The sequence below is a fragment of the Colossoma macropomum genome, unplaced genomic scaffold, assembly GCF_904425465.1.
Source record: "Colossoma macropomum unplaced genomic scaffold, Colossoma_macropomum, whole genome shotgun sequence".
Classification (NCBI taxonomy): domain Eukaryota; kingdom Metazoa; phylum Chordata; class Actinopteri; order Characiformes; family Serrasalmidae; genus Colossoma; species Colossoma macropomum.
In genome coordinates, this window is record NW_023494804.1 from 11,294,733 (window position 1) to 11,309,404 (window position 14,672).

General features: G+C 39.1%; 1 protein-coding gene across 2 annotated transcripts in view; it reads left to right on the forward strand.

Moving 5' to 3' along the window:
• Positions 1-14,672, forward strand: part of ogdhb (oxoglutarate dehydrogenase b) — a 35,544-nt gene that overhangs the window by 6,156 nt on the left and 14,716 nt on the right. For both annotated transcript variants that reach the window (XM_036594936.1, XM_036594937.1), the window contains exons 3-5: positions 7,239-7,427; positions 9,192-9,294; positions 14,329-14,444. In XM_036594936.1, the coding sequence (XP_036450829.1) occupies positions 7,239-7,427; positions 9,192-9,294; positions 14,329-14,444 (408 nt within the window). The remainder of the gene's footprint in view (positions 1-7,238; positions 7,428-9,191; positions 9,295-14,328; positions 14,445-14,672) is intronic.

Here is a 14,672-nt window from a genome sequence, read left to right on the forward strand (position 1 = left end):
GTAAATAATCGAAGCTAATATCCTGCCTTCCGCCCAATGGCAGCTGGGATGGGCTCCAGCACCCCACCACGACCCAGAAGGATAAGCGGTTTAGATGATGGATGGATGGATGGATGGATCATTAACAGGCTAATAGCGCTGCTCTGTAGGCGACCCTGCCAGTCTGCAGTGATAGCAGAGGGGGGTAAAGTTCAGCTCCTCACTGCTGGGCTTTAGTTATATTTAGGGCATCATATGCCTTCAAAGAGGGGGATGTGACAAATATTTATTACCACCCTGGCCCTAATTCTTGGGTGACATGAAGGTGAAGTCAGCTATTCGCCAGCTTATTGTTCGAATTTTTCTGTTCCACCTTAAATGGTGTAGCAGTTCTGAAGCCTGAGGCGCCAGAATGTAACTGCTGTAAGACATCAGTGTACTATTAGTGATTTTTATGTTATGAAGAAGAGTACCACAATACATCAAAACAACATTGAGCTAAGATAATACCATGGTTATCGTATTTTCTACCGGAGAAGATACTTACATTTGTGGGTTTCTTTGGTCGCTCACGCAGCCATCTTGCTTTTTTTCCTCATAACACTCTGTTTGGATTGGGCCTCTGAAAACCCTCTGTTTGGGGGGCACTTTAGCCCTAACACTTCACCCTACCCCTCTATCTCAACAGAAATGGGACACCCTACCCCCAGGCATGAACGCGCAAAACACAGGGGTAAGAGCTAAGTGGTGGGAGCGCGGGGGTGAAATAGGATTGAGCCTTTTCCTCTTAAGCCAGTGATCTAAGTGTGGATCCTTTGTTGTGGAGTAACCATGTAAATCAGTTAATGTTGATGCACATAAAACGTACTGAAGTGAGTTGCTAGATTAGCTGCTTGTCTAAGCACTGCTGATCACTTCAGCCGCCTGCATTTAGAGACTTTTTTGCCATGTGTGCACAATTTCACCATTGCAGACACTCATCATTTTATATAATGACAACGGGATATGACTGCTCTGGGGAATTTATGGAAAATTCGTCATCATGAATATGAAAAATAGACTCCGTACCTATTTTCACAATCTGGTGACTTCAGTGGCCTGTCTCACTAAGCAGGATTTCTTGCTTAGCCAGCTAATTTTAAGCTTAGTTCGACTTAAATCTGGATATTCTGTCTCATGACTGTGACCAGTCTTTTTATTTGGCCTCATCACAGTGGCACACTAAACCCCGCCTAGGATATCGACAATATAAAGCCGTTATTACTCCATTAAGCATGGTGACAGTGGAAAAAGCATTGCTTTTTTGCGATTTATGTGCTTTACTTGCAACATATTTACCATTTCTTTTTCCTTCTTTGAAAAAAAAAAGCCACTTGACTCCTCATGACTACTCATGTGCACGCACACAAAAATTAATCCTATCTTAAGCATCTAAACCTGGGTTAACGCCGAAAGTTGCAAACCTCCGTTGTGAAACGAGTAAACTGGTTGCGTTTATTAGGTTTTTGAAGTTGAAACGTAGTTCAGAACCCTAATTGTTGAACATGCTTCGTGAGTCAGGCTCCTGGTAAAGAACCATTGGATGCTTCATATTTATGAATGCCCACGTATGGATTTAGGACAAATAGCTTTGCCTTAGGAAATGGTGTTCAATGCAGGTACGTTATCCTGTTTATTTTCTTTGCAGTTTGAAAAGTAGTATCTAGAATTTTATCATTTTTGAATGTTTGACGAGCAAACAAGAGGAAAGCAACGTGAATAATGAGCCTGGCTGACAGCACCAAAATATAACAAATATTTAATTCCTTGCATAGCCCAGTGCTGAGCTCAACAGTGATTTTCTGTCATTTTACAGACTGATAATGATGATAATGATGAATGGTGATGATTTTCCAACCTGCTTTACTTGCCTTGGTCCTCATAATGTCAGTGGCAACTAAAGAGCACGAAAATGTTTTATTTCGATATGAGTGAAAATATTAAAATGAAATTAAGTGAAACATTTAAATGGATGTCTGCATATCCCCTCCCATGTATCAAGAGCACTTCTGGAGCTGACTGTAATTTGTTGTAAGAGAGAGTGAAATTTCATTACAGATACACTTTTGTCACACAAAAAGTCACTACGGGGAAATGCCTTGTTTTTGTCAGATGTTGCACGTGAGCTGCAACAGTCATTGTGTATCAGCCACCATGTAACAAATTCACTAGCAGTTATGCAAAAGGAACCAACCAAGAGATCGCAGCAGTGTTGACAAATTCCAGCTGTTCTGCAAAGATGCCTAAATTCATTAAAAAAAAAGTTTAAAAAAGAGCCAGTCAAATTGTTGACGCCCAAAATCTGCCGAAGATTACTGTCATTACTTAGTTCATTAGCAAAAAATGTCTGGCATACATTTAAAAAGACTCTTCCCTTCCCCAAATGGGCTGATTCCGTAGCTGCTTGTCCAGGACTGTGTGGAAAATTACTGAGAGTTGTCAGCTGTAGGACCTGATGTTGATAAGTGGGAAGGGGGAAAACTGCATAAAATATTATGCGGCGGGTTCTTCTAAGGCATGAATTCAAATGCAGAAACCACTTTGCAAATGAAAAAAGTATTGTCATTGTACCTTAAAGGACCCCATCATTGAAAAAACAAATTTTCCTTACTTTTTTACAGACCTTATTTGAAAACTAAGCTGTAAAAACAGCTGTAAAAAATCAATTTAAAATAATTTTTCTTGTGATATAAACCAACACTGTTACATATATTTGCCTATTTAGTCTATAGTAGTTTAGCCCCGCCCATCCTTGCTGAACTTATAAGGAGTGTTTTAGTCTGGACGGCTGTTTGAATGAGGCACGGGTAGCAAATCGAAAAAGACCTCATTTACATACCTCAATCTTAAACGCACAGTAACAGAACAGTCTGTTTAATTCTGAGGAATAGAGAGGCTGGGAGTGGTCATATAAACATTAATCATGATTTTTGGTACATGAAAGTGTCACAAGTGGATCTTAAAAAGTAAAAAACAAGAAAATGTATATGAGCCTTAAAACGAAGGGTACTGATGTACATTGGGTGATATTCTTTAGGGCAATTTCACATTTACATTGGGTGGGGACCTATCAAACCTTTTCTTTAGTTTGGTCTGTTTTGATAAGTGTGAACACTCCACCTGTACTTGAGTGCACATTAAACAAATAGTCTTGCAAAAATTGCAGGTCTTTTCGCTTCCACTGTCAGTGCTTGCTGCCCTTTTCTAGCAGCACATGTACTTTTTTCATAATCTGTCCATTTACACATCTCTTCAAAGACGCTCATTGTTCTTGCAGCACATGCCGCTGCAAATAATGGCTTACAAGCACTAAAATGATAATAAAGCAATGCTTTATTATACATGTTCTGGATCACAGAACATATTGCATTGGTGACTTAATTGGTTACACTCAAATTGACAAACCAATCATAAAGAAGCCAATAACAAGTAGGTTCATTGTTATTGGTTTGACTGTGATACACATAAATGTGAAGCATCTGTCATGCAAAGGAAGAGATTTTGGCTCAAATGACAAATGTGAGAACGGAGCACTTGTTTCCCAGCTAAGCACCCACGTGAACAGTTTGCTGCATTTAGCTGTTGCAGTGTGAAACCAACCAAACCAAACGAAAAAGATACGTCACAAAAACCCAGACGCTGGTTTGGACTTGGTCTCTGGATTGATAACCTGTGCTTGTGACTCCTCACTATCCTTTGCGATAGTCATGCCCCGGCTATGTAACAGCAATTTGCAGCACCTGCTGTGATGCATTGCCTCCATTCCATTAACAGTGTCCACTATTACAAATTTAACTCACTGAGCTCTTTAGCCTCTCAATGATGCAAATCCAATTAGACACGTCAGGTCAGAGTGTGCTGTCTTTGGGCCAGGATGACCTGACATGTATACAAGTCAGGAGTGCAAAGCTTTCGCTGCTGAATGAGGATGACTAAAGTGTGTGGGCTGGCCAAGACTATAATTTTTAACGTTAGTTGCTTGCCTTGTGCTTTGTATCAGGAGTGGGTGGTAAAGTTAGAGCCGTAAGCTTGGGATAGATGTGCAATAGAGCAGTAGTGGAATAGCAAGCTGGCTTTTTTAGGAGCAGAAAACTGAAACATTATTTACAAGATCAGCTAAAAAGTGCAAAATAGAATGAGTGAGTAGGAAATGCTGCTAGATTCCTTGCAGTTAGCATTTACACAATAAAGAACCTTTTAACTACAAACTGTCTTATATTGTCTGGTTTAAGAAACCTTGTCATTAAAGTTGAAGTAAAAACTGATAAAAGAACAAAAAGAAGAGCAAGCACAAGGAGATCTAGAACAAGAATTGTTGCTGCTACTAATTTTTATGGTTCAAGCATGCAGTTTCTTCTTCTTCTTCTTCAAGATCATCATTCTTTTTCTCCTGAAAAATGTGTTGTGCAGAACAGCCCGTAAGTCCTATAGACACCAAACTTGGAGGGTAGGTGTAGTTTGTGTGCATCTAGGCAACAGAAATTACACTGATTGGTCAAATATAGCGCAGACAAATGCATTTTACCTTCTAACTCCTAAACCTTTTTTGTATTTGCATAATATGCAAAACCTACTTTTGCAAACTAGTCCTAGGTTTTCACTCGGTCCTCATGTAACTGGTATCAAAAATTCACAAGAGCCTCAATAATCATCAAAAACATGCTGACATTTGTGAGAAATAAATAATTTGTTATTATTTAAAAATTCTATGACTCACGAATTCTTCATCCACACTGACACTACATGTACTTACTCAGTAGTACATTTTGAGGTAGCCTATCAATTTTGGTGCGTGTACAACGTGTACAAGCGTTTACAAGGGAGCACTGTAACTGCTAAATAACTGTTTCTCAGCATCCATACATCCGATCAAGCTGAAATGTTGCGAGCAGCATCTATAAGACAGACTATAAGTGAAGTTCTAAGGACTGCTCAGTGCATCAACATTTTCCAACGCCATTATCAATCAGATATCAGCAGGAATTTGACAGGCTTAACATTGGCCAATCGTGATGAAACTTGAATAACGCTCTTTAGAATGTTCTACAAAGCCTAAGACATCAGTTCTTATGAAATTAAGCATGTATCATGTTTAAAGACCACTACTTAACACTTGAAGGACTGTTGATAAACTCTGACTTCATTGGATTTTTCATCCTTTCTCTGTAACTAAGGCCCCAACTGCATTAGGCCTTGTTAGGCCTAACTGGTCAAAATGGCAGAAGGCCTCATTGTACCAGTTCGTTCTTGAACCTGCAGATCGCCGCTTGCTACTATATTTTGTTTTGTATCTCGTGATGTCATATTGTTGTACAAATAGTGGAAAACATTGTAGTCTAAATTTGAGCTAATATCGGCAACCTGTAATTTGTGTCTCTTAGGGTTCTCACAAACACTCAAAGCTTATCTGACAAGGGTTGCGAAAGTTACTGGTTTTGTAAGTTAACATCCAGAGTTCAAGGAATCCAGTTACTAAACAAACATTTTGGCTTGATGCAGAGGCACCTAAATTGCCTTTTGACAAAATGTTTTACGCAAAGCTTTCTGTCCAGAATACAAAGTGCCAGTGTACGAAAGTCATTGTCTTTCATTAAAGCTGTTTTCAAGAGAAAGTTGGGCATTTGTTTCCTTCAAAGAGGAACTCGTTCATCCAGTGTGCAAATTCTTTTGGTTTATGTGAGAGGTAAACAAAACATGAATGGTGTGAAATGGTTGTTGAGGTTTATTAGCTAGCTGGCAACTGTTGGTTTTGACTTATGTTTTTTTTTTTTAAAGGCAGTGAAGCAGAAATTAAATGTAGTTTTTTTACCATTTAAATGACCTTTTGTACAGTGATATTTGATGTTGATGAAATGTTCGCTTCTTTTTTCCACCATGGTCAAAACTGCATTGACGTCACACTTGTCTGGTTTGTGCTGCAAAAATTTTTTTCATCATTATCCAACAACCAAAGGGTGTTTGTGTGGTGCCTTTTGATGAGCTTGTTTTTCCAATATAAGCAAGACCACTTGAAAGCAGCATGAGTCACTGACTGACTGGATGACTGATCTGTCCCTCATTGACACCCGTTGTTGAAATGCAAAAATGTTTCCCAAGCTCACCAGCGGTATGCAATCAAGTTATTGGAGCATTTTTTTCCCTCTCTTTTTTATGGTCCAAATTATTCAGCCATGGTTGAAGCTAAATCTTTGTCAAATAAAATAACATAATAATAGGGCAGTTGAATGAAAGTTGTGGTTGGAGTTTGAGGTCATCTTTAGTTTTGCCTCAAAACATAGCTATAAAGAGTGGAATTATGAATTTTACCTGAGTTTTGCTGTCTGAGAGTTTGTGGCTGCTTAGGCTGATGCCATCTCCAAAGCCATTTCGCCTGAGACCGTTTTTAAAACAACCCGTTTTGCCTGATGCATGAGACCCGAAGCTGTTTTGTCTGGTGTCTGAAACCTGATGCTGTGATCTGAAGTTTTCCAGAAGATGTACAGTGTACCATATAGGTGTCTTTTTGTACAGGTGTGATATCGGCGTGCAGCACTGGGCGCATTCTGTCGCTTTTTGCCAGGTACAGTGAATGTGGTATTAATGGAAATGGAAAGTTACGTTCACATGCAGAAATACTAGTGTCTCACTACGAAAAATAAAAATAGATGAAAAAGAGAAATAAATATATGAACAGCAGGCTTTCAAATGGACAGTAAATTTGTTTTTACCATCACTGGGAGCTCTTATTGTGTCAAATTGGTTAATCCTCACTGTGTCAAGCCTATATTCCTTAAGAATTGTGTATTTTTTGACCAAAAAGTAGCTGGTTGAAAAAAAAAATGTAAGTGGTCCAGCAAAACATTACCTGGTTTCCTGATTTTCTGTGTTTGCTTACTTATATGAATCATTTAGCTATTTTTTTGTTTGTTGGCCAAGTGAATTTGGAGTCTGGTGAGTTCATTCAGTCATTAAAACATTTAGGGTGTTTCACAGTTTTTTTCTTTTTTATTTTCAAATCAAACTTTATTCTCCATCTATATACATGCTTTAGTGTAATCAAAAGCAGGTTACCAAAGTTAAAGAAGGATTTCTGTTAGAACTCCAGCATGTGAAATCTGCAGAAATTTGAAATTAGATTAAAAAAAAATGTCCATATGAGCTTTTTTTTGATTTGTGTTTTGATTGTAATGTGTTTCATCACTAACATAGTTTTTCATTTTATTTCCTTTCTGTCACTTCAGTCTTGGGACATCTTCTTCTGTAATGCCAACGCAGGTGCTCCCCCAGGTGCTGCCTATCAGAGCCCGCCTCCTTTGGGAGTGAATTTCTCAGGACTTTCTCAGGCCCAGGCAGTGGTAGGAGCTCAGCCCAGTGTGGAGAAACTGGTAGAGGACCACCTTGCAGTGCAGTCCCTCATTCGAGCTTACCAGGTAGCGCTTTGCTTTACTGAAGACACAGGCTTCAGTGAACAGCTGTTACATATTCTTAATTAATCCAGATATGTTTTGAAATCTCCAAAACACAATCACTGAAAAGAATTTTCTTTTGTATCTGGTAGTAGTGGGTGGTATGGCCAAATAATGTATAATGTAAAATAAAGCGGAGCTAAATGTTTTGTTACATCTGAATTTCTCAAGTCATTCGTCTCAGATGTTTCTGAGATACTTGTGCTTACATCTATGACCACCAGACACTGCTGGAAACAGTGGAGCAGTAAGCCGGCTGGCGTCCATGCTAAGCTTAAAAACTAACCCCAGGAGTCCGGCCGGTCTTTCCATATACCTTTCTAATATCCGCTCTGTCTATAACAAACTGGATTACTGTTAACTCAGAATGCAACTGACTGCAGGGATTACTGAAACATCTCTGACACAGCCATTTAGGTATAGGTAACTTTTATAACTGGGAGAACTTTAGCATCTTTTGCACTGCGCTTTATCTGCGCATATTCGTGGCATACAGGAATAAAGCTTATGCCAAAACTAATAGCTTAAAGCTGCATTATATAAGACTGTTTTGTTAAAAATGATAAAAGTTGCATTACTCTGTCAGGAGAAAAAAAAAACATGCTAAAATATTGCGTGTGTACGCTGCTGTGAGTCACCCTGTATGACCTGAAATAGTAAATTAGTAAATTTAAAAGTCAGAGGTCTTGTGTCAGATTTCACAGGAGCTTTTCAGACTACGTCATATGTGTTTATGTATTAATGTCACATACACAGGCTCAAAAAGAAACTTTGGCTCAGTGTTTAGGACTTGAACGCAAAATCAACATTACACTGATGAAGTTATGATGACAGTAGTAGATCAGGCAAATCCATTCAGGGAAGGAGTCCATACAACAACTAACATTACAAAATGTGCTTCTGCACATTGTGTGCAGTTACACATTTGCACCAATGGCCTCCAAATCTTACATAGTGAAACTTTAACAAGAGTTTCAGCCAGTGTCCCGAATTAATCGAAATATCGCTCACTACTACTTGGTTGATTTCAATTTTGATTACAGTAATAATTTTAATTCTTTTCTCAGAAGGGCACCAGTATGAGGCAAAGTGCTTCCTCATAGTGAGATATACTATGGAATGTTGACGCTGTTCTCTTATAATTACCTCAAGCTAAGTAAATGCTCTAGCTGCTTCATTTTGCCGTTGCTTGTTCTAGTCACAAAATGTGTAATGCATATACTGTTCATACATAATGGTGCTAAAATAAGTTTATTGACTTGAAATGATGAAATGCTAACAAATAACTTACACAAGCACACTCAATCCAATGTGGTGAGTGAGATAACAGACTAGTCCTACATGTGCTTAGTCTTTGAGTGCTGTTGCATTGTTCACAGGTGAGAGGTCACCACGTAGCCAAACTCGATCCTTTGGGAATCACTTGTGTAGATTTTGACGATACCCCGGTTACAGTGGGGTTCCATCATGTCAGTGAGAACAGTGTGTTGTGTCTATGCCGACCAACTTTAACAAGTCTGTGTTAATTTTGCTTGTATTTTTTTTTCTTTTTGTCTCTGTCCTCTGTCTCATCTTCTCTTGCTGCTTTGATTCTCACTGTGTCCTTTTGCTCCCTTCTTTGTTCCTTCATCTTCCTTTGGATTGCTGTCTCTTCCTCTTTTTTGCTGTTGCTGTATCTCTCCTGTTTGTCTTTCTGTCTCTCTCTCCTGAAATCCTGCACTATTACAGATACGCGGGCACCACGTTGCCCAGCTGGATCCCTTGGGAATTATGGACGCAGATCTTGATTTGTGCGTACCCATGGATATCATCACATCTTCCAATAAACTCGGTAAGGTTATGAACTAAATTGTTGAATTTTGTATGCCTTAAAAGCTCCATGCCCATGCACACTGCTTTAAGCTTCAGCTGATAGATGATAGTATTTGGATCCAGTCCGTTTTAATAACCAAGTTGAACAGTTTGAATGTCTGAAAACATGTTCTATCCAACTTTAAGATGCACAAAAGTAGATCATATATTGCGGTCCCCATCCTAAAATGTTGTAGCCTTTACTGCATGCCACATCTTCCCCTTATAATACATAAGTGGTCTTAATGACTTTAAAGTCATAGTTATATTAAAGTAAAATACAAAACAGATATAATAAAAAATCTTCTTAATAATCTTGGTCATCAAAAAAGAAATCATAAAGAAAACAAAAATTCTGTCTTTATTCAGCACAAAATGGACACCAGAGATAATTTAAACCTCTCAGCCAGAGCAAAGAAGTCAAACTGAGATAAGAAGTCTGCTAAGCCAGGTAGCTACCTTGCTACCTAGCTATCCCCAAAGCAGTTGTAGTTTTTCAAAAGTTTCTCCCACCTTCGAGATACATCATCAGAAGGGTTTTTCCTAGTCTTTAAACCAGAAAATCTCTAGAGACTACTGCAGCACTTCTGTAGGAGGCGAGAAGACATGTTTACAACAGACGTAGCGAAGGTAAACCATTCACACATTATAAACAAGAAGCAATTTGTAGGCTTTTAAAATGTGTGTTATTAAACCTACATGTTTCTGTCAAGAAAATGAGCATGTTTATTTTCTCCAGTTTAAGCAGGTTTCTCTGTGCTCTGTACTTAATGTGCTGAGAAAATCACAGCAAATATTCAATGAGGGATTTCTCAGCCTTATTTGGGCTGAAATATTTGATAATATTTCACACAATCTCACTTTGCATTGCCTTTGCTTGTAATGTGTGTGTCTTATTCCTACAGTGTAAAGTACTTGAATGTTTGCATTTGGTGAATGACAGAAAGCAGAAATCAAGTTTATTGCACTGTCAGCAGAGGAAGATTGGCGGGACATGTGATTAGCAGGGAATATCAGTTTCTTCCTGTCAGCATGGAGAGGGGAATATTTGCTGTTTATGTACCTATTGTACAACCCCGTTTCCCAAAAAGTTGGGACGCTGTGCAAAATGTAAATAAAAATACAATGCAGCCATGTGCAACATTTAAAACCCTATGTTTTTGTGAAAATAATACATACAACATATCAAATATTCAAACTTAGAAACTTTATTTATTTATTTTTAAATGTGCCCATTTAGAATTTGATGCCAGCATCACACTCCAAAAAAGTTGGGACGGGGGCATGTTTACCACTGTGTTTCATCACATATTTCTCATTTCTCTGTGTTACCTTATCATATTTCTTATCTGATGTCGCACTGCGATTGCATTCTTTGTTGGACAGTCACCTGCATTCTTCTAGACTTTTCCAGAATGCTTTGTTCGTGGCACTGGTATTGCCCAGACTCTCTGTGTGCCTTTATGCTGTGAATGGCAGTCTTTTTCTTTCGATTGTATTGTTCTGTTGCCATTTGCAGAGTTTAGTCACACATAAACTCACATGAGTGATGCTAAAATATAATTAGAGGGTGTTCAATGTTTTAAGATGGCTCCAGGAAACATTCTGAGCCCTGGACACTCCCAGTACATTGTGTTTTTAGGTTCGTAACATCTTATCAGAGATCTCAGTTACTTCAACCGCAAAACCGCCAGACGTCAGATGGCACGAATGGTGAATTGACTCTGTAGATTCACGCATTAGCGCATGGCCAGCCGTGAATATGAAAGTACCAATGCTATCTTCTTCCCCTTTTTCACACTACAGGCTGCTATCAACGCTGTGCCGCGCAAGTGCAGAGTACTAGAATGCAGAGTAAGGGGAGTCAGTGCTTTCCCTTTTCCTGACTCAGCCCTCAGCTTTTCAACCTTGCATTGTCCAGCATCCATTGAGCCTGTGTGCAGTTCGTTTAGTGTAGCAGCACTGCCACAGTCGCTGGTTTATTCAGGCGAGTGCTCAGCTTCAGTAGTACAAGTTGAAGCCTGTATGATGCAATACAGTGGGATGATACAGTAATCTGTTGGGTTGTGAGGATACATAACTGTGTAATTTGTAGCATTCACAGAATTCTAACTGATACTGGATACAGCGCCAGAGTCTGAAATATTTTGGGCGAGCTGTGAGCTGTATTGGTCAGGATGGATTTTTGATGTATCGATCAGGTTGGGATTGTCTTTTTGTTCCCCAGATTTAGTAATTTGTAAAGAACGACTTTTGTGACCTTACTGTTGGAGATATGACTGTCAGATGGTTTAGCTAGTCCTAGGTTTCTGTTAATTCCCTGTTAATATTATGTCCTACTCAAGCCAAGCTAGTTTTACTTGGGGCAGTGCTGTAATCTGACACAAGATCTGTGATTTTAATCCAGTATATATCTGCCATGTCCATAGTTTTTGCAGTGCTGCTAAGTAATAAGAGCTCCCTCGGTAATAGTAGCCCTGTTCGAATCGACCTCACGGAAATGTAATGACATAGCCTGTTAGTAGACAATGCAAACTTTTGTTGTTGTTGACTGAAAGACATGGTTACCCACTGAAATAGATCTGACTTGGCACGGTTCCTTTATCATCAAGCTCAAAACAGAACAACTGCGCTACAATTCTGATAATGGCCTAGTTACAAGGAGAAGGAAAATGAAATAACTTGAAAGTAGCTCTTGCAAAGCAGTGAGAGTTCTGTCCAAAGACTTCTGTCTTCTTGGGCAGCATTTGTTAACCTGATGGGCTCACTTTACTAGATAATCCTTGTTCGTCTGTCATTACCTGAAATTTTGTTTTTCCTTGTTTGGACGTAATTTTAATCTTAACACTGACATGAATATTATGACATTTCGATCTGCGCTATCTGGGGTAATTTGGTAGAAATTGCACACATGCTTTGTTTGTTTGAAATGGCCAGTTAACTCCCCCACACATAATGTTTTTGAGCGGTAGAGTAAGTATTCGTCCTTTTTAATATATATTTGTATTTTCCAAAAGTGTTTGGATGTATATTGTCGTCGCACAGCAGAATCTCCTTTATGTAACCCCTGTGACATATATGGCACATTGCCTTCCCGCCAACACGAATGACATGACTGTCCCCAGACAGGATCGGTCTTCACACATGTTCTCTTTTCCTAAGGCTGTACTCCTTATGTAACGTAACTCCAGTATTTGACTGGTTCCTTCATATTACTGTAATGCTTTTTGACCTTTTTGCTGTTGCAAGTGCTTATTTGCCCTTATCCACCATCCTATGATTTGAATAATGGTACAGTCTATTCATATTGCCCATTAGTTAACATCTTGTGTCACATTTCTGACCTTGTGTATGTATAATAGAGAGCAAATGTAAGGTTAGAATTAGTCTTGCAAGCTAGACTTAAGCCTGTTGTCAAAGAGTCTGGTGAATTTCCTCCCTTAACATGGATAAGAACCACCCAGTTTGACCGGAAGGTGCCTTTTGATTGAGATGCAGAACAGCCAGTCACAGACCACTGGTTTTGTGCGATGTATAGGGGCAGGCGATTTTCAAAGTGGGGCTACAAGAACAAAAAATCTGTGTGTGTCAGCACATGCACAAAGATTCCATGAACTTCACAAACTGTTTTCAGTCCAGCAGCTGTTGCTCCAGAAAGCTTTATGCTTGCAGAGTAACTGACTGCAAACTGTTTTTTTTCAGTCAGACTGATAAACCTGTTGCATGGAAGTGCGTTACTCAGTCGTGTGAATAGCCAAGCAAAATGTAACTGACAGAATTCAGATAGCTGTGGCCAGCTAATCATACAGTAGGTATTGAATGCTTCAATTACATGTGGGTTGAGCAAGCAGTTTGATGAGAGTGAACAGAAACTCACTGTGTACTACAGGAAGTGTACAGTTATACCGTATCATGTTTTTGAACCAGTTGGCTTGTAGCCAGCAGATCTTGCCAACTGCCACCTAAAGGTCTCTGGCCTTCCACTCTTCAGTTGAAAAAATATTGGGGGATAGTGTCATTGTCGATCCATAGTCTACATGGAGGCAGAGGTACTTTGCAAAAGTCAGAGGCTACCTTTCATTTATTTCTAAGCAAAACGGTCCTTAGGTTCAAATTCACACATCCACAGATGATTCTGTCCATCCTTCTGCTGTGAGGAGACAGCTTAACGCTATGAGTCTAGAAGTATGTGTAGCTCTAAAGCAGCCATTACTGGGAAAAGGAAATGGACAAAAATTTTAAGGAAAATAGAAAAAGGAAATAGGAAAGAAGCTGCCAGTGTTCTCGGAACAATGGACTGGCCACCCCAGAGTCCTTGAATGTGATGTCCATGAACATCATTGAATGTGTTTGGGATTACTTGGATTGTGAGAAGCAGAAAATGCAACTTCTAAGACTGAACTTTGCCAGTGTGGGGAAAAATATCAGTGGAGAAAGTGAAAGCAAGTCTTCTGGAAAGAATGGAAACTATAATAAAGGCAAAGGGTGTGCACACTGTGTACTGGAAATAAAATTATAGTGTTGAGGTTTTGTGCTGAAACATTAGCGGTTTGTACTTAATGACCCTTTTGACTGTATAAACTTGTGCCAAAGGGCAGTTTTGATTGGAAATTAAATACATGAAGTGTTGTCTCTAATTATTGCACAGTATTGTATGTGGACAGAGTGCCTTGTGTTAAAGTAAGTCTAACAAAATGGTAGTTTTCACTTTTGACCCTCATCCCCGTCTCTTTCCTTATAATAAATAGCAAAGTCTTCCACTCACGTCTACTCTCCTCTTCTTCTCTCCTTCATCGTTATGGTTGAACTGCTTTTATTGGTTCTCTGCATGCATCTGTTCAAATGTCCTTGTACCATGTCTGTGAAATCATTGCCAATCAGTACACCAAAAGTTTTTTTTTGGCTTTAATTTCATAATATTTTTACCCTCTAACATGACTTCCTCTCCTTTATTTTTCTCTTGGATGTTCACTCACTGTGTTGCCCCCTTCTCCCCTATCTGTGTGTTTGGCAGGCTTCTATGGTTTGAATGAGGCAGATCTGGACACAGTGTTTAGACTCCCCACAACTACGTTTATTGGGGGCACTGAGAGCGCCCTGCCACTCAGGGAGATCATTCGCCGCCTAGAGGTACACACGCACATGTTTTTGGTAGCATTGTAAAAAAATTTGATTGAGCCATACTCCTTTTTTCCATCTCAAAGGTTAGTTTGCCCAAACTAATGCTAATGCTAAATGGCTAATATTGAATGAAAGTAAATGTTCAAGTGTGTCTTGTAAAATCAGTTCATTAATTGTTAGCATCATAAATATCCCTTTATACGTTTGGTTTAATCTTCTGGTATTGTTATGAGCTCC